The sequence below is a fragment of the Anser anser genome (genome assembly GCF_964211835.1).
Source record: "Anser anser genome assembly, chromosome: 2".
Taxonomy (NCBI): Eukaryota; Metazoa; Chordata; class Aves; order Anseriformes; family Anatidae; genus Anser; species Anser anser.
The window spans coordinates 95,261,665-95,281,821 of record NC_139721.1 but is presented as its reverse complement, the minus strand read 5'-3'; the positions used below and the strand labels follow the sequence as shown (position 1 = coordinate 95,281,821).

At 39.8% G+C, this 20,157-nt stretch overlaps 1 protein-coding gene across 6 annotated transcripts in view; it reads right to left on the bottom strand.

Annotated features, from left to right (window-relative positions):
- The window catches only part of HIVEP1 (HIVEP zinc finger 1), a 123,827-nt gene that overhangs the window by 49,687 nt on the left and 53,983 nt on the right, over positions 1-20,157 (bottom strand). For all 6 annotated transcript variants that reach the window (XM_083824336.1, XM_083824339.1, XM_083824340.1 and 3 more), the window contains one exon: positions 5,677-5,730. In XM_083824336.1, coding sequence (XP_083680462.1) covers positions 5,677-5,730 — 54 coding nt within the window. The remainder of the gene's footprint in view (positions 1-5,676; positions 5,731-20,157) is intronic.

The following is a 20,157-nucleotide window of genomic DNA, read 5'->3' as shown; positions in this document are numbered from 1 at the left end:
AAATTTGACTAGAGTCCATCTGCAGCAGAACCTGCATTTCTGAACTAAAGGCTTGTGCTTCCATTTACAATGCCAAACTTCTTTCCTAACTCAGTGCAGTTCAAATTACTGGAAAAAAAATGTTTAAAAAAATAGCAGATGGGCAAATAAGGTAAAGGGCATTTGATTTCATTTGCCTCTCCTCCATGCCAATATGCTACTTTGAAGGGACTGTAAAGTGTGGGAGGGGAACATATGTGCATGTGGATTGTGCATCTCAGAGTATGTTTGCTGCTGGTAAGCAGTCTCTTCTTTCTTTATTCTTTCTTTCCATGGCAGTTCGAATGCACATTCACACAATGGGTGGTTCCACACTGTTATATGAGGACATAAGCCAGCAAATGGAGAATCATATTCCTGCATACAGTGACTAGCAAACCACTAAGCCAAATGCCAGATCGACCTTTTAACCAGAAATGGATTAGTAGCCACTGAAAGTGTAGACGGAGACTTTGCGTAGTCCCAAGACAGAAGCTGGAAATAAAGGTTTCAACACCACCACAGAAATTGCTTGGACTTTCCTGGACTCCAAACCATGGCTTTGAATGGTTCTGTTTTGGTGGTTTCTCAGCAAATTCTGACAGAACCTGCTGCCATTTAAACAAACACTCATCCAAATTAGACAAAACTCTTGGATCTGTCAACAATGCTTCGCTATCTAAGGATGCAAGTAAAGAAGGTACTACTAATACTGAAGCATGAGACCCTGGAAGGAAAACTTATTTGGCTGAAAGTCTAATACCACCTTAGGGTAAAACCTGCAGTAACTCTGGAAGGGAACACTGTCATCAAGACAGAGCTGTCACAATGTCTTGGGCTTCTGGAAGAGGTGAGAGCATCTTAGAAATCTACTTTCACTGACCAAGAAATGAGCAGCTATGCTAAGGATGTGAAAAAGGGAGGATTCAGAATACACAGCATTGTGTTCAAATTCTACCGTGCAGCATCTCCAGCAGTAGGCAAAAAACTGAAAAAGCTCTTTGAGAAACCTGAAAGTGATAGAGTGAGAAAGTATAGCAACGTGGTTGATAGGTAAATGACAGACTTAAACAGGTGCTAGATAAACCTGAACATAGTTTAAAGACAGACCCGATCCATTCAACTCAAGTGGGTTCTCCAAAAAAAGTACTTGCTCTACCAGAACTGCTGAACTGGAGGGGGCCAACATAGTGCACTGATTGGAAACTGCTATCTGCCAACACATACCCTGGTCCATGGAGTGTAGACCGTGAAGTCCCATGCTTTGTCTGAATAAAGTTGGCTGCAATTGTTGAGGCAAACATGGTAATACAAAGTCCATGACCCTTGGTAAAATAGGTTGAAAACAGGCTTCTCCTTGAAGCTAGACATGGACATGCCTGCCAGTTCTGGGAAAGGATCAGGAGAGGAGACTGGTAGATGCATATGTGCCATTAGAGGGACTGGAATTCTGAATCCAGGATGGATTTGTTACTCTTTGCCTATTGAAGGAATAGGTATAGGAAGTCTACCCATCTCAGGAGGAAAAAAAAAAAGAGTAGAAATTCAAACAAGAACAGCTGCTTATTCAGAGGGATGAATTTATATCCAGCAACCACAACAGCCTGCAAGTCTAAACTGCAATGAAGCTGAAGAAGACACACACATTCCCAGACCACCTCTGTCTTTATACTTGGAAGACATAGCCATTGACACAACTGAGAAGCTGAACAAGGAAGCATATTCCCTGTGATCTAGCCTTTATTAATGATTCTTTTTCCTGTGACTGGGCAAGTAGCAGTTATCCCAAATAATGTCCAGAACAGTACTCCTAAGAGACAGAGAGCCCCTGGGATTGGTGGGTGTACAGAGTATACACTAGGCCATGAGATGGTTCCACATCAACAATTTGTTGAGTTCCAGAATCTGGAGAGACTCTGTAGAGGATCTGAAACCCCTTTCATAGGTAATCTCAGTGTTGCTCGAGTTTGTCAGCAGCTTTAGTTCTCTGAAGAGTTTGAGAAGCAGAGAGATTCAGCAGTCTTAGCATCATTGGTGCCAAGTACTGAGACAACCAGGTTAGTACCACTAGTCCTAAAAGAACACCACGGCAGTGCTGGTGGAGCTGAACTTAGGACTACTGTGATAAGCAGAGAACTGCTGCAATAGATAAAAAGAAAACAAATGCTTACAGTGCTTCATATTGGCCTTCAGTGGCTGAACTGGTTCTGGGGATGACCAAATCAGAAGCCTCTGTGGTAACCACAAGGATCTGAGAGGACTTGATTTTACCGGTCTGGAAGGGAGAAGACAGAGAGACTTTCTTGTGATGGATTTCTAAAGAGTATGGCCAGTGGTAGATCAAAGCCAAAGCAGTCAGATTCAGCTAACTGCATTCCACAGCCCATCATACCCAGGGTCCCACATCAGAAAAATCTTTCACTGCCTTCTCAAGGTGAAATTTTCTGTCGTTGAAGCTCACCTAGTTTTAAAGGACACCACACGGAGCACTCAGTGGGAACACCACCTTCTCTGTCACACCGACAATACCCAGAGTTAGAAAAGCAAAGCTTCTCCTACTGGAAATTCATAGAAGCAACTGGACAATTAAGAAGACAGTAAAAGAATTATCCATCTTATACTTGCACCAAGCAGGAAGGAGGATGGAGCTAAGCATGGCCTCTAAAGAATATCTTTCTGGTCTCAAGTGACAGGCCATTTCTATATCCATAATCAGAATGTATTTGTGGACTATCACTCCAAAAAATAAAAAAAATAGATCTTCCAGTTACAACTTCATACTACATAACTGAATTCTGCAAACTTCAAAACAATGTCTGCTCATTTATTGTCTCCTCTGTGTTTAATAGAGACCTGTTTCAATTTGCACTTAATTGGATTATTACAGCTAATGGAAAAATGAGATGCGTTAAATACATATCTTCTTGTAGTCAATTAAATCCAACTTAAATCCCACACATGTATAAAGTTATGACTGATCAGTGCACAATACTAGTCAGCAGAAAATGCAGCATGATTAAACTTATAGGAAATTCCTCCCTACAAATATGCTAAGCCATCGCCAGCTTCAGTACTGACAGGGCAGTTGTTAACTTGCGATAAATTCCACAAAATTACATCCCCTATTCATTTCAGATAGGACATAGACAAATCTAAGTTGATCTAGATGAATTGAAAGGCAAAGGAAATGAAAAAATAAGAAAAACATACAACCATACTTCAGGTGAACCTGTAGACACTGGATTGTGATTTAAAATACCTTACGTGAACATGTTCACATTTTTATTTACTTGTTTAGCTCAAAACAAGTATTTCCTTTTTTTTTTTTTTTGTTCCTGGCCTTCAAACAAATAACTTAATTTACTTCACGTTACAAAGAAACCTGTTAGACATTTAAGAAACCAAAGAAAATAGAAAAGAATGTTTCTCATCAAAAAGAAAAATGAAAGAGTAGCCTTACTATCTCAGTTATTTCTGTATCAATTTTGTATGTTAAAAGTAGTTTTCGACTACCAGCCATGCAAACTTAGGTTAGGAGCCAAAATTTAAGCTATGATCTTTCTGATTTCCGCAACCCTGAAAGGTGAGCGCTATCACCATATAAATCTTAGCAACTCAGTCCTTTCCAGAGCACTTCAGACCACTTTTCAGTGCACACCGGGGAAGGTCTCTTCATTTGTGCAGGACTACAAAGATGGTAGTGAGGCACAGGTATGAACAAAGCCCATGAAAATAGGGGTTAATCTTCAGCTTGAACATGTCGATTACAAAAATAATCCAGAGCAATATTACTTCTGCAAGACGAACATGAACAAGGGCAGACAGTAATACTCTACACACCAAGTTTTTATGTTTGGATGACAATGTCACTTGCCTGTGATCCACTAACCAAAAATATGTCACACTACTATTCAGTAGAAGTTCTAGTTTGTTGGAAAGGTTCTAGTTTGTTGGAAAATCTCTGTAAATGTTTAAAGAGCTGCTTTTACAACCTAGCCACTTTTTTTTTTTCTCCTTCACTTTTTTCAGGTACAGAGCAATATCATAGTTTTGGTGCCTACTCAAGACACCTTCTATGAAACCTTCCCTTGAGAAAACCCAAACATGAGTCTGGAGAAAAGAAAGCCGAGTGGGATATGGACAAGGTTTATGAAATCACAAAATCAATGGGTAAGGTGAATATCGAACTGCTATTTAACAAATTGCACAATGCTTGAACCAGAGAACACCTATTAGAGCTAGCAGAAAATGGGGGGGGGGAAGAAGTAAAATAACGTACTTTTTAATGCAACTGGTAGCAAATTTCTGCCATTTGCTGCCAAAGGATACTAGAGGCAGACAGCACTGAAAGAAAAATATAATGGTAACAGGTCCGTAAGTGTCCAGATACTAAAGGGATAAGGCAGACATCCCATTGTGTGTGGACAGCCTAAGGTGAATGGACTGCAGAAAGTGCACAAGCTTAGGTGCTGTCCTTAACCAGTATGTCCTATTGCCTATGCTGGAGGCAGAATGCTGGGACAGAGGGATCCTGCTGATATCCAGTAGGGTATTTCTTACACTCTATAATGTTCAGAAAGTTTGGAAATTCATTGTTTCAAAAGGTAATAAACTTTGATTCCAGGACAGAGCATCAACAATTTACAATGCTGTTCACAGATGTGTCACAAGTCAGAAGGACATGTCACTGTAAGAGCAGTGAATGCCTACAGAAAACAACACAAAGCAGTGAAATGTGGCACCGATAGAGGAAAATGCATCATGCTGGATCCAGTAGCCTGAGGGAGGTGAAGCTGCTGCTCCATGCCTCCAGCTCCAACCAGCAGTGAAGCTTAAAATGTATTCCCAGAAGGTGCACACACACACAGAGCATACCTATACACCACATACATACATATATGTGGCTGGACACGCAGATTTGAGCCCCCACGCTGTTCCTTTGCACCCCCTCACGTGTCCCACACCCAGGCAGCAACCCCTCTTAGTCCAAAAGGTGACCTGTGGAGCTCGTCCTGATGGTTCATGGTGTTGCAATGGGCCTGGGGATAGCCTGGTCAGAGATTATTTGGGTTGTCCCCTGCCCAGCCCTCATCTCTCTGTGCTCCTTTGTGGATGAACAGACAAGCTTTATCACATAAAACCTAACAGGTACTCCAGCAGTCAGCCAGCCTTGAAATACAATGACTTTCCACTAGCTTTCTAAGCCCTAACACACACTGAATTAATCTGTCACAGGTCATCGGTTTCTTAAAATAGCCTGTGAGGATCAATCTCCTTTCAGCATCTGTTAGAAATCATCATATGTTGCTTGTCATAAACCAAATATGGTTATTAACGATTAGGTAAATCATATTATGAACCAACCTGTTAGTAGAGGGCTTTAGTCAATAACTTGCAGAGTCTCTATTGCTACAGCTTTAGCAGCCTTATCAAGGTTAATGCAGCTACTCAAGTGGTTAAAACAAAGCATTTGTGTCTCAGCAAAACTAGGGTGTTACAGATCACAGCGCCTGATCTGCAGATACACATTCCGTGGGCCTCATCCAATGCCCATGGCCCAGTGGAGTCTCTTCACTGATGCTGGAAGGCTTTGCATCAGCCTACACAATAGCAACATAATTTTCCTTTTTGCTATTTCATTTTGGTTTTGTTTATTACCTCTCTGTTGGTCTTCTGTTCCATTAAGTTGTTTCTGTGCTTCTTCAATTTTGTCTGCAAGAAAGAGAAGTCATTATTAAAATATATTAAAAAAATGCAAGTTTTGAGAAAATCATTTACTGAAGTCTGTCTTGAGCTATCTGTTTATATTGAGGAGTAATACCATTCACACGTAAATACGCAGCACATTATAAGCAATACTGCCATATAAAATTTCATCATGTTTTACCAGCAAGGCTATTGACATGTTAAATTACACAGAACTGCAGAGAGAAAAGCAATGGGATCAGATCTGTAGTCAACAGCTAATCCCACTGTAGCTTCGTACCATCAATAATAATTTATGCAGTCAGGGGATTCAGGGGATTCATCAGAATAGGTATTATTGTGCATAACAGGGTATTTTAATACGTTTTTGAAAAGTGCTGTTAGAACAAGGCAACGCAGCATTAAGCATGGCGACACAAACAGCAAATAGGATTTGATACATGAAGTGTCGGAGCCAACGCTGCCACAAGGGAGTAGCAGGGGATGAGCAGTAGCCCCACGCTAATTCCTCTGCAAAACTACCCATCATTCATACTCACATAGTAGGAGCAAAAAGCAGCCTTAAGCCTTTAAGCTTGCTCTGCTGTTAGCACAACGCCTGCTACCCCCAAGCTCATGTGTGCAAGAGAGGGAATTGCATTTCCACTGCTGTCGCACCACGGATCTGGCTGAGGGGGTGAGCCTCAATCCGTGTATATCTGTTTACATGTAGAGCAAGAAGCAAGATAATGGGCAGCTGGAACAAACGAAAACTTGAGGCACATTTCTTTTTGGTAGCAAACAGTCCTTTGGTGTGTATCAGGGAAAAGAGGTCATGTTAGTAAGGAGCAGTGGCATGAGGACAGGCCAAGCCCTGTGCTGCACCATGGCCTGACTGACCAAGACCTGAGCTTGGAACATGGCTTTCAGACATCATCGATCATTTCCCAAAATACACGTGAAAACTTTTTAGGGGGTGCAGTTTTTGTAAAATTAAATTGAAAGAACAGAACAGAACTGCAATCACCCTAAACTTTCTGACTGTACTGGTACGGTTTGGGAAATACCAGGCTTCCTGGCTGCCATACTGAGCAGGAAGACGGGCCTGCAAAGGCTTCACCTCTTTGTTCACCAGTGCAGAGGCAATGCAAGGTTTCTAGAAGATGGTCCTTTCTTCAACAGACTCAAAATCAGTGGTTTTAAACAACTTTTCTAATATTTATGAGCTGAACCACTGAAGGATGTTGGAATCATTTGTTCACAGTTGGGAAAACGATTTCAGACTTCATTATATTCTCAGTAGAACTAAAGAACTGTAACTTAACTAGACCCTTCTCAGATGATTTATGCCTGAGTTCTATTCAGCTTCCTCCAGTCCTGTGTTTCTGCCTCTCAAACCTAGCACCTGGCTCCTTTTCTCACTGATGCTGGGTAATTTCTCTCCTGCATGCAAAGAACACAACAGACTGACCCACATGCGTGGTTACCGACCGGGCTTCCAGAGCTAAACCGAACTGAGCTGCTGATGAGAAAGACTACCCCCACAACTTTAAAAGCCAAATGTCTTCCTTTTTCCTCTGGAGTTAGCAAGACATACATATGTATTTAAAGCAAAGTTTTTTTTTTTTTTTTATATATGCACCTTCTTCTGTACTGATTCACTGGCTGCTAACCACAAAATGTAAGTGACTCAGAAGGAGAACAACCCTTTGCTAGCTCATCACTGACCCTGTTACACAGGCTCACTTTAAATCACTCCAAGTCTTCATTGTTGGACAGCTTTCTGGATTAAGCTACTGATAAAATATTGTATGCATCTATACTTTTTATTATTATTATTGAGAAAGGGTTGTAAATGACATTTTTTAGCAGAAAGAAAACAAAGCATCCTTTATAAACACATGCCACTAATGATATTAGCATCTAACAATCTTACACTGTTTTCCTACAGATTAGTTCTTTATAGAAAGGTGATGGAATAAGCTACTTACAGAATGGCACAATACCGGATGAGCTATGTGAACACACAGGAAAAAGTAAACATTGAAGAATCAACCCAGATTTACCAAAAAGCAGCAAATAATCAAAACCACAGACTGGCTATCAAATTCATATCCCCTCTGTTTAGAAATATATCTAATATATAAGAGGCAGTGTTTAGCTCTTGAGAGGATGTGAAAGATTTGTCACCAAAATATTTATAAACAAGCACACAGACAAATGCAATTTCCTTATTAAAAGAATTACCTGCATACTTCACATAAATGGTAAAATAAATTCAAGTGTTTAAATTCACAATCATTCTATTTTATAGAGAAAAATTACTTATGTATTTTGGAAGTATGCAACATTAAATTGCCAGAAAGATAAAGTATCTTGATCTCCTAAACTCAATTTCTCATTTAAATTAAAAACAGAAAAAAAGAAAAAAAATAAGAAAATAAAGGAGTTTCTATCAGAAATTCCCAACTGCTTCTCTGTCAGACTGTAATCCCAAACAAAGAACCACAGATAACAAAAATAATAACTAGGTAACCATATGCTTCGTACGCAGCCAGAAAATCTTTTACACTTCCTGAATCTCCTTAAATCTTTTCCCCAGTGAGTAACATCAATTGCATACGTGTCTTTCTACCTGTAGAGGTATCTGTGCAGAAGAGTTTCAAGAACCATGAGCACAGCAAAATGTGAATATTGCTTCTGGTAACTCAGGGAGTGGCTGTGGATTGCCGAACAGCAAGCAAAGACCTGAACAGAGAGGGAACACCACCAGGAAAGGGACTTTGGTGGCCAGTTGGGCAAGGTCTGCCCAGTTGTAATCATGCATGGCAATGCCTCGCAAGCCCCTGCTGCCGCACTGTGTTGCTAAATCTTGACTGAGACCAGATACTTCCAATTTTGATAACATATGTAGTACAGGTACTAACAGAGGTCTACCTGCTAGCACCTTCATTGGGCACAACATTCCTGTAATGATCCTTACCAGGTAGCTGCCCTTTCTCATTAGGACACCGAGGCATTTTTCACAGCCCAGTGCTAAACCTGGATGAGTGCTAAATCTGGTCTGTGTTTTACAGTTCCAGAGGCTACACTGATGGCTGCCTCCTAGAATGGTTCACGATGGTTTTAGCCTCGAGGGAAGAACTGGGTTACCCCAAAACACTGTTGGCTCAAAGGAAGGAGTGGGTTACCCCAAAACGCTGCAGAGAAGGAGGGAAGACCATGGAGGTGAGTGAGCAACTCACTGAAGCTAAACCGAAACGCAGCTTCCCTTCATTCTTCTGAAAACTCACGAGCATACCAAAAATAACTTGCTGAATAGCAGAGCATTTGTATCATCTAGTCATTTCCTTCCCTTTTGTCTCTTTTAATTAGCCTTAGGTGAAACATTTTCAGGCAAATTATTTAAAATAATGTACCTTTTCTTTCATAATTGTATTATAGATTCTCTAAGAGTAAACACCTTTGAAAACTCTTCTTAAACAAAAATACCTTATACAAAGATCATCTTGCAAAACCTAGGAGGAACTGAAAGCTGCGAAGTCCACTGTTAATTCAAAATAATGTCAGGAAATAACATTATCTGATCTAATACTCACTTAACTTTGATTTAGCGTCCTTTCAGTTTTAAACTCACAGTACTGATGATACTGCCTGACCTGAAATTCTACAAAGGAGACATTTGTGTATCACTAGAATACTATTTACTTTTACTAGGATAACAGAAAGTAATATTACTTCTGGAAATTTCTGGTACATTGCAGGTACAGCACCCTTTTTATTGCTCATACAATGACAGAACAGTGCCTAGCTGAGCTGTGGGCTTCTTGTAAGACACATTCTAGTACTGCCAGCAGACATCCTTCTGAGTGGCACACATCTAGAAGCAAACGATGACCATGTGAAGACACACTCTTGCTTAAGGCAGGACACTTCTCATTAAGTGCTCGCTAGAGGCGAACAATAACAAAAGGAAATCGTGGTGCATCCACCAAGTAGAGGAGACCAACGATGCCACACATCACCTTGCACATCATGGAACCAACTCTTGGTTATCAGAAGTAGGTGCATACCACAAAAAAACAAAGCACAGGTAATACAGCATAATAGTAATATATATAAGATGTAGCGAAACAACATGGGTACAAGAGAGAGGGAAAAAAAAAAAGTCTGTGACTACCTATGAGATGCAGCAATTCACAAGAAAGCCTGGCTGTATCTGCAGGCACCTGTGAACTACAGCACAGAACGAGCACCACTACCCTCTCCAGCCTCCAGCTGTCCGCCTGTCCTGACTGCATTCAGCCCACTGCCCTGCAGCAAGACACTTCAACTATTTTGCACCGATTGTGCAATATTGCAATCCAAGTGCCCAAGCTCTGAATGCAACTTGCTCAGGAGCATTGCCCTGCCACCACCATCACAACCCATTCAAACAAGTAGAGCTGCATTTTTATTAGTGTTTGCAGCAACAGGATGACTTCTGTTTTAAACTCAAGTATTAAAGCTTTTCACACTATTGTCCAATACAGCTCTCCCAACAGATGTCCACTGCATGGAAATATCAGCAAATTCCTTGGGGGTTTTAAATATATAACGTAACCATGCTTTCTAGGAATGTGAGGAAGGAGATCTGCACACAGGAAAAGATGCTTGCTGTTTTACATGCCTCCTGCTGTGGAAGAACATTAAGTGGACACCAATAGTTAGTTTGAGAAGGTAGTGCTGTGGTGAATGAAAAATAAATGCAAAAACGAACCAGAATTTTCAACAACTTTACATTCTCTATTCTTGGTATTCGTCAAGGATATAACCTCACAGATTTAACTGCACACACCACAAATAGAATGTAGTTTTAAAAGACCTTGGGTTGTTTGTTTTTTTTTAAGACATCAACATATACAAACATAAACATGCTAAGGTATTAGAAGTGCACTAGGAATTTTCATTTTACACATGAGAAATTTTAAAGGCCTTACTTATATGATCAGCTAAGAAAAAAAAAGGGGTTAGGATTTTTGGAAAGGAAAGCCCAAATACTGAAAACCATGAGGTTTGAAAAATATGAAACCAGTAACTTCTGACAGCAGTTTAAACTGCAGCAAATGTAATCTTCCATTTTCCGCTTCATTTGTGTGTTTTGTTGTTTTTAAAAACAAACAAACAAAACTCCCACTTTAAGTCACCAGGAGAGTTTACGGGAGGGTGGGAGGTGGTAAATGCTCATTAAACGTAAGCAAAATGCCCAATACATTTCATTGTACATGTTTACATGCATCTGTATCACTGTAAAAAGGCTTCTTGATGAAAATTTATAACTTCTCTATAAAAAAAGTGTGTTTTTTTTAAATCGATATACTTCTCTACAGATAACTGGAGGATTAGCACTTAATACGGTACAAATCTGCTAAAATTAGACTACTGTATCAAAACTTCAAAAAATAAGAATTTCTCTTTTGCCTGAAAGGCTAGGTTTTTGTATTCATTTTTTTTTAACCAAAACATCTGGAAGGAAAATATCTGCTTTTCTTCACTTTAGTTAAAGGGAGAACTCCCAGGCCTTACTCCTGGGTCATCCTAAAAATACCTCCAGCAAAACAGCTTCATATGACAGCAGTGTTTCTTGTGGCTTTCTGAAGAAAACCACTCAACCTTTCTTTATCATAAGGCATTTGAAGATAATTTTAAAGATCACTTTTCATGTTTTTCAGTGGACACAAAGGAAGACATCAATTTAATTATTTTTTCTTGTATCGATCATCTAGATCACTAGCAGAAAAGAAAACCACAGTTACAAAATATTCTTCAGTTAAAGTACAGTAATGCAATCTCACTACATGCATTGGGAAGTGTTACTGAAAACAGAATGCTGGGTGGGATGCTTGTGTTTTGGGGAGGTGAACTTACAGACAAGGGGCATGAGGCTGAGGTACTGTGTGGAAATCTCCATCTTCTGTCTATTGAACCCAACAGAGTAAAACTCCAGTATGTCAGTGCTTTGCATCTCACTGGATGAGCATTGCTTCTGAAAGCATTAGAATACTACCAGGTTAACAAAACAATAATGAAATAAAAATAATAATAAAAAAACACAGCACAATATGAACCTTGCAGACAGGTGCTAAGCATGAAGAAGAGCTCAGGTGCTTCATGGAGTAGCCAGAACCCAGCTGCAACTGGAGCCATTTCCCACCTCCCCCGAAGGGAAGCCTTCAGGTTTTCATGTCCCTAACGCTCACACAGGGGTGTGGGAGCTGAAGGTTGGACCAAGCTTGGACTGATTCTCTGCAGGATGACAGAGGGATACCCATGAGCACTTCCCTCAGCAACACAGTCATCATTTAGTCCAAAAGGTAACTGAGATGATTCCTAAATGTTAACTGAGATGAACCCTAGAACTTCCCTTAACTAGCTGATTATAAAAGGGAGAAAAAAAAGAGAGAGTGCACTAAATTGAACACTGTTGCAGGCAAGGCCAGTAGGATGAAGGACATGGAAAAGGGATGGAGAAAACAGGAGGCCCCTCTGTTTTTTCTGCCTCTCAGAGGCACCTGCCAATGCAGGAGAAGCATGCCCTGCACTTGGAGTGGGAAGGAGGGCTGGCAGCAGCGGTCCTGGCTGCAAGGATGAGCTCATCTCTGAGTGAGTAGGTGGAAGAGCTGGCAGAAGATAAACCAGTTGCGCTAAGGATTCCTTTGATGGCCCCAAATTCCCATCGCTGCCTTCCTGCTGCAAAATTAAAACCTGTGAGGCTGGCAAACAGCAGCAAAAAGACATTTCACAAAACCTATATGACATTCAAATTTAAATCTACTTTTAATTAAAAAACATTCTTCTGTCCCCAAATGTTTCTTTTTTCTCATTTAATGAGGAACGTTCAAGATTAAAAGGAAAAGATCAGATGAGGCAAAAGCAGTCCCTACATCTTTATAATTTTACAGTGTGGGAACCTGACACCTTCTGGCACACATTCTGTTTCATGGTTTCTCCTTTCCAGCTCGGGACTTGGAGAATCAAAGCCCCAGGGCTCAGTGGGTTACTGAACACAGGCTGAGCATGACAACTGATAGCAGTGCTGATCCCACCCCACCACAAACGCAAGGTGAAATGATTAAATCCCAGTTTGTCAGATGGTACTGGGTTTGAAGGTTGCTCATGAAGCTGTAAAAGAGGGGAAAATAAAGATCTCTTAAAAATTGGGAAATGTGAGTTTAATGCTCTTAGCAACTAGTGGGAAGTTGCAGGGACAGCTGTCATTTTAAAAACTACGAACTTCTTTTTTATAAAACATTTCGAATGAGACTTAAAACATCTTAATGTGTTCTACTAGTCATTATAACCTTCACTGATGACTTATTTCATCAGTTTTTCAGGAAAATTTTACACATTTTCATTTTAATATTAACATTGAATGCTCATCATATTCCCTGCCATATATAATTATTTGCATCTAAAAATGAAAAACTGATGACAGATTCTTTACATAACCCCCTTAAAAATAGAAGATAAAAATCCTCCTATTACTTTTTAATTTCAAGCAGAAAAAAAAAAAGCTTGCATATTTGAAAATACAACCTGTAAATCGGAGATTAAATTAGTATCACCAGTGGTCAACTGTACTGTATATACATACAATAAAGCACTCGATATAGAGGATATATATAAATTATGTATACAAACAGCTCTATCCTTGCCATCACATACATATTACTTAAGCACAGCAAGGACTCCTGATGAGACTGACAGGGTGTATGCGCATAAATTACATATACGCTTCACACAGGAACCCAAGCTGAGTCACTACTGAGGAATTTCCAACTTTTCAGGACATTTTTTATTATGCAGCATTGAAACTTATCAAAAGCTGAGCACACAAGGGTCATGGTTGGGAGGATTTTTGGATGGTCATTTTCTTCCAAAAGGATATAGGACGAAGGAGACACCTCAGTAACTGTCTAGCCCAAGAATTCAGAGGTTGGCAGCTCTTTGGAATGGTTTGCTGGCGCTGGACATCCTTCCACCCGCTTTTACTTCTGCGACACACGTGAGCCCTGACCAAGGAGATAATTCACTTACACATTGTTTCACTTCTGTAACGAACTAGAAACAGTACTGATTGCATTTACATTTGCATGACTTCTAATCAGTCATCTAGCAAAATAATTACAACATTGCTATGCTGATGTCTAGTGCATTGTTCTGCGCATTCAGATTCTACCTATCCACCTAGGACAAGGTGATTGCTATCACTGCAATCTGCTTAACAACTATTTAAGAGCCTCTAGGGTATTTACTGTTCCAGGCTTCATTTCAGCTTTATGTTTTTTTCTATACCTACCCCAGTATCGGGGTTAAAAGTTAAAGTAAAATTTTAAAGCTGACAACAAGTTGCTTTAGCTCACCACCTTTCCAAGGTGCTGCCACGAGCATCTTCAGGCCTTCTGTACCGAGGCAGGTCCCTCTCCTTTTTCCCCCCCGTGGGTTCACTGTCCTTTGATCTTGTGCCCCAAAACTAGAAAAAATGTGTTTTTCATTTATTTTTATTTTTTTTTTAAAGCCTGACACAAAGATTAAATGAATGCCAGTGAAACCCCTGCGTGTTTTTTCTTCAAATTTTCCACTCACCAGAAACATATGTAAAAATAACACGAGGCACAAAAGATTTCTTTAATTTCTATACTGTCTCAAATACAGACTATACCAAAGAAGCAATTAGTTGAGCCAGCCACTCCCCAGCCAAACAGGGAGCAATTTTCCATTAAGCCTTCTGGTACTCCAAAAGCCCTCGTACTCAGCTTTGCAGCTGCTGAGGGAGTGCTTACCAAACCCAGCAAGGAACAGAACTGGTTCAACAAGCAGAGCAACAAGAAAGCTTGTGTTTCATCATCTGAAACAATAGCTCAGAGACTTTCTTCAAGTTCTCTGAAGGGTCAAACTGCTCTTTAATTTCTCCTTCTACTTCTGGAGGTCCTCAAGCACTACTGAGTTTACAAGGCAGAAATCATGCAAAGATATAAACTCAGCACTCGGGAGCCCGAAGCACCAGCAACCCTGTTAAAAACACCTTAGTTTTCTTAAGCTTAGCATACCTTAAAAATGATCTCTTTACCGAGATCCCGAAACCCTGATTGATAGAAATGGTGGAAAAGATTAGATCTTTAGGAGGACTTTAGATTCTGAAGTTGTTATAATTATCAGATATTAAGTAAATAAATAGTACCAGTGGCTATGAAAAAAAAAAGAAAAAAAAAACTAAATATATTTGATGAGGCTCAAAAAAAAAAAAAAAAAGCCTTTCATATGACCTCCACAGTGGAGGTAGAAGTGAGGAAGGGAAAGAAAATTAGGAGTAAGACGTCAGAATGAATCCCACTGTTCAAGATGAAGGCACACCACAGACATGTACTGCGACAGGTATGTTTTCCTCTACAGCTGCCATAAACATTAGCAATGTTTTATTTGCTTTTTGACAGCTAGCAAGTATAGAGTTCACTTCTCCACACAAATATATGACCTCAAGATCTCATACCTAAGTGTAAACTAGCAACTCAATTTAAATGAAAGGTTAGAATATCTTTCCTATGGATATCACTTTGCATTTATCTGCACTGGATTTCATTTGTCATTTTATAACCTAATTTAATTTTTAAATGTTTTGCATTTCGCTTTGCAACTTCATCTTTACTACCACGGATAACTCCATCAAATCAGCAATGCTGTCACTTCACTGTTCGTGCTCTTTCCTGGATCACTCCGAAGAACCAGAATTGACAGATGCACATTTAAATTAACTACAAAATGGCAGGCGGCATTTGTCTGCTACGGAACAGGTATAGACTGCAAAACATGTAAGTATCAGCCTCTCAATGAATTTACACACAAGAGGGGTTGTGGGGGGGGCGGCATGTAGAGGGCTTACTCAATACTCTATCTTCTTTAAAAGCCACTCTCTCCAAATTTCTTTGTGCCTTCACCAGACAGCTCAAAGAACATGCCTGTGGTTTGTCCCCCTGTCGCACTGCCCATCCATCCCTTACCAAACTCCAGCATCTTCATAAGTCTTCCTTATAACTGAGCTGGCTCTAACACAGCCTGTGGTCTTCTTCTAGACCAACATCCAGTTGGCTCTGCTCCATCCTTTCTTCTGCTCAACCTCAATGTTGCTTTCTGAGGACATGTCAATACCTGCTTCTCCAAAAAACATCTCAACTTTAAATTCTAAGCTATTTGGTAAATCCACTTTGAACATTGCTGCAGAATCACAATTGCCTTCAAATTCAAAAGCCCTCTTTAGTACTACTATGCATTAAATGCAAAGTTAAAGCTTTCCATTATTCAAACTAACATATCGAATTTTTTGCTTGCTTGTTTTTCCAAGAGTTTAACAGGACTTAATGTTACACACTGAAGTGTATGAATCAAACTTAAGTCCACTCAGAATGACATCAGTGGGTCTTACTGCTGAAAAAACAAAGCATCTAAAAAATCCACAATTAACTTCTTACGCTAGATCTTGCTCAGTTGTGGACTTCTAAAGTTTGTCTTTCCAAAGTAATCTTCTATTTTTGTCCCTTTTTTTTCCTTTAAATGTTGCATGAAATGTTATGAACTGCACCTTTAAAGTGGAAAAACAACAACAAATATTGGATTGGCAAAAAGCAAAATGCTTTGAAAGCTGGTCAAGCTACAAGCTGATGCAGGATCACATGTACCTGAAACACAAAACCTAAGTGAAGGCACAAAGATACGATGCTCTCTTGTTAGCAGGGCGCTCTAGCCACAAACATGGTATTTGCCATTCTAAGAGGCTTACCCACAGAAACTTGCCATGGGGAGTTCATGTTCGCTTCTCCGGGCAAACAATTAGACCGCAGATGGCAATTTTGAGGATGAAAATGTGATATTCTGTTCAGGAACGCTGCATGGGATGCCTGGGTTTGGGGATGCAGACAGTAGCAAAGCAGAGGTGATCTGGAAGCCCAGGCATGGGAACTCCCCCAGACCCGCGGGGAGCAGTGACACAACCTGCAGTGCCCTCGGGCGCTCCTTCAGCAACCTGCTTCAAGGGGCAGAACAGCTCCAAATGGAAAAATATAGGTCAAGCAGGAGGAAGAAGAGGGAATTAACCAAAGAAAATGAAAATCAGAAGGGAAGCTGTGGGCAGATTAGTCTAAATCATCCAACTTCACCAGACACATCCCAAGCTGCTACTTGGGGGAGAAGGGGGCAATCTGGCAGACACACGTAGAGGAAATGAGACACATCAGGGAGGAGTTTTGTGCTGAAAGGAAACAAAAATGGTTCGTGTGTTCACCAATACATTTCCAGCAGAACAGGACATCCTAAAATTACAAACAATGCTGCAGCTTTTTTATTTTACTACCTTCAAGAACCATTAGAAACAAGTTGTTATGAAGTCACCACTCACTCATGAAAGCAGAAATTGCATGCTGGTCTTGCAGAGTGCCCCACACCACACAGCAAGAGGTCCCCTACCATGACCCCCCAAGCCCCATGAAACCTGGAGGGTTTTTTGGTTGTGGGGCTTGAGGGGAATACGTTGGTGGTGATAAAAGAAATCTGCCTTGCGCCCTAGATTCTAAGCAGCACTAAATCTGAAGAAAAAACAAGAAGTTTTCTCTCTCCTTCTCTCTCCAAGAAATAAAAGGAAGTAGGCTGAACTATCTTCTTGGCATTCCCTCTTTGGTTATCTCCAAGATACCCTTGAACAACAAAGAAGCTCTTGGGGAAAAAAAATGGAACACTGACACTGCAAATTTAGTTCATTAATTTTTATACAAAAAGCTACTTATTACAAGAAACTAAGAAGGCTTCATTTAGTAAATAAAGAATAGGAAGCAAATTACAGTAGTATTACTTCATAGCTATTTAAGCGCTTTATTAATATGCTAACCAGTATTTTGAAAAACAAAGCAAAAACTATAGGTCCATTCACATTATTTACTGTTTTCACCACTTTATAAATCATCCCAAATGAAGTGCAGTTCCTATTCCCGTGGAACAACAAAGCACTACAATTTTTTAAAAAAATCGTAAAACCAAGTAAAATCTAAACTGAAACAAACCTAGCTCTCCTCCCCTCCTTTTCCTGGGTACACTGGGGAAATTTTCTTTACCTACTGCAAGTTTAAGGAAGATAAATAACTATCTGCTTCTTAGACACCCACAAAACGACAATGTGATGCAATCTTAACACCGCCCTGTGTGTTTTTGCCTTTTTCACTTAGCACTCAAGCTCCATGTTGCGTTGTCTGATTGAAGATGAGGGGGCGGTGAGGAACACGTGGCAGGCAGCCACAGCACGCTGTGTCTGGAAGCAAACGATGGAGCTTGGCGAGCCCTGCGCCCAATTGTGCATCCAGGGACTTCAAGTATTCACATAGTTTTTGTTCTTCAACAAGAAGGTTTTGCAATTGTTAGCCCTGTGCCACATAGAAAGACTTGCATCTGACTTTTTAACTCGTTTACATTATTATTTTTGTCATTGAAACAATGGCTTCTGTAAAATATGGTGAATGGGAGAAGAAATTAGAATGTGCTACTTGACTGAAACAATGAAAATTCAAAGCCACTATAATATTCTGGAAATACTTTGTTTTTCTTTTTAATATGCCCGTTTTGACATTTTCTCAATAGCGCTAAAATTCATCCCTTAGGAAACAACCCCAAATTTCTAAAACTATTAAGCTTTTAAATGGTCACAGAATCACAGAATTGTAGGGGTTGGACCTCAAGAGATCATCAGGTCCCACCCCCCTCCCAAAGCAGGTTCCCTAGAGCAGGTTGCCCAGGTAGGCATCCAGATGGGCCTTGAATATCTCCAGAGAAGGAGACTCCACAACCTCTCTGGGCAGTCTGTTCCAGTGCTCCGTCACGCTCACTGTGAAGAGGTTCTTGGTTCTTTCGCATGTTTGTGTGGAACTTCCTGTGATCCATTTTGTGTCCATTGCCCCTTGTCCTGTCCCCACAAACCACTGAAAAGAGGTTGGCCAAATCCCACTGTCTCCCAAATATGGTCCTTTTTTTTTTTTTTTTTTTTTTTTTTTTTTTTTTTTAAATAGTTCAGCTAAAATAACTTTCCACTCAAACTTTCCACATTTCCAGCCAGAGAAAGGACAACTGAGACAAAAATCATGTATGGCTAAAACGGTGAAGTAAAATAAAGCCAACAAATGGCATATGCACTGCAGAAATTATACTCTGAAATTCTTTTTCTTTTTTGCCTCCTCTGAAGATCATAGACCAGCTTATGCTTTGAGGACTCTACTTAGCAGGAATCACAGGAAGTAAGAAAACACTGAACACATGATTTTCTATTTCTTTTCCCTTATGAAAAAAACATTAGACACTATCTTACAGGTAGCAAAAATTAATCAAAAATACACTTTCACAGCAGATAACCAGTTGTCTTCTCACCTTTGGCAGTCTTTCTGTCCAGTTTCTCATTTTCTGCGGTTACAATTGATTATCACAAACCAAATTTAAATTTTTTATTGTATGCCTCAGGATTAATCAATTTTTTATGTAGTCAGCTACTCGGCTTTTGGATTCATGCTTCATGTAATACCTCCCCTCCAAAAAAAAACCAAAACAAAACAAAAAAACAAAACACACTACTATCAACTCAGATGAAGTTTATGGTTTGGCAGTTTAAATACATTAGTTTTCATTTGTTTTATCCCATTTAGTAATTGCTTCCAAGTGTATTAAACTGTGACTGTTTTATTTTTAAGAACTTCCAGAAATTAAGTTTTATTCAAATTAAATACTTAGGAGGTATTCATTATCAACTCAAGACAGAATTCAGTAGCAGAATTTGACCTTAATTACTAATTATCAGCTGGATGAAATTTATGCTTTCGCACTCCTGGTAGATAATTTTGAAGATTTTGATGGCTGCAGTTTCATTAGCTCACACAATATGGTAAACAAAAGATTTGGAAATTGTTACTCCAAATGTAGCAGAAAAGCAGAGACAAACTTCATGGTGCTCACTGGAAAGAAAACCCTTCTAAAAGCACGACTGAAATGGGGAAAAAAAAAACATTTTCAAATTATTACAGGGACATAGTTCTGAGCATGCAAACAGTGTAAATACCTGACTTAATCCATGATTTAAATATAGTCTACTTTATGACACCGTGGGAGTCATCTCCTCGTAAGACAGCAAGAGCAATGCGACCCAACTAGTATATTAAAAACCTAAATTGTGAATTATAGAAAAATGTTTTTACCTAGAAGGCTGTCCTAAAAGTATGCTAAGCAAAAAAGCCATGATCAAAGCATGAAATATAGAAGGAAATAAAGAGGTCAAATCCCTTTATCTGTTTAAACTACTCACATAATTAATTCATAGCCTTCTGGTACACAGCACTGAGGAACTGACCCACAGTTCTTGATGATTCTCTGAAAACAGCCACATAATGCACAGGG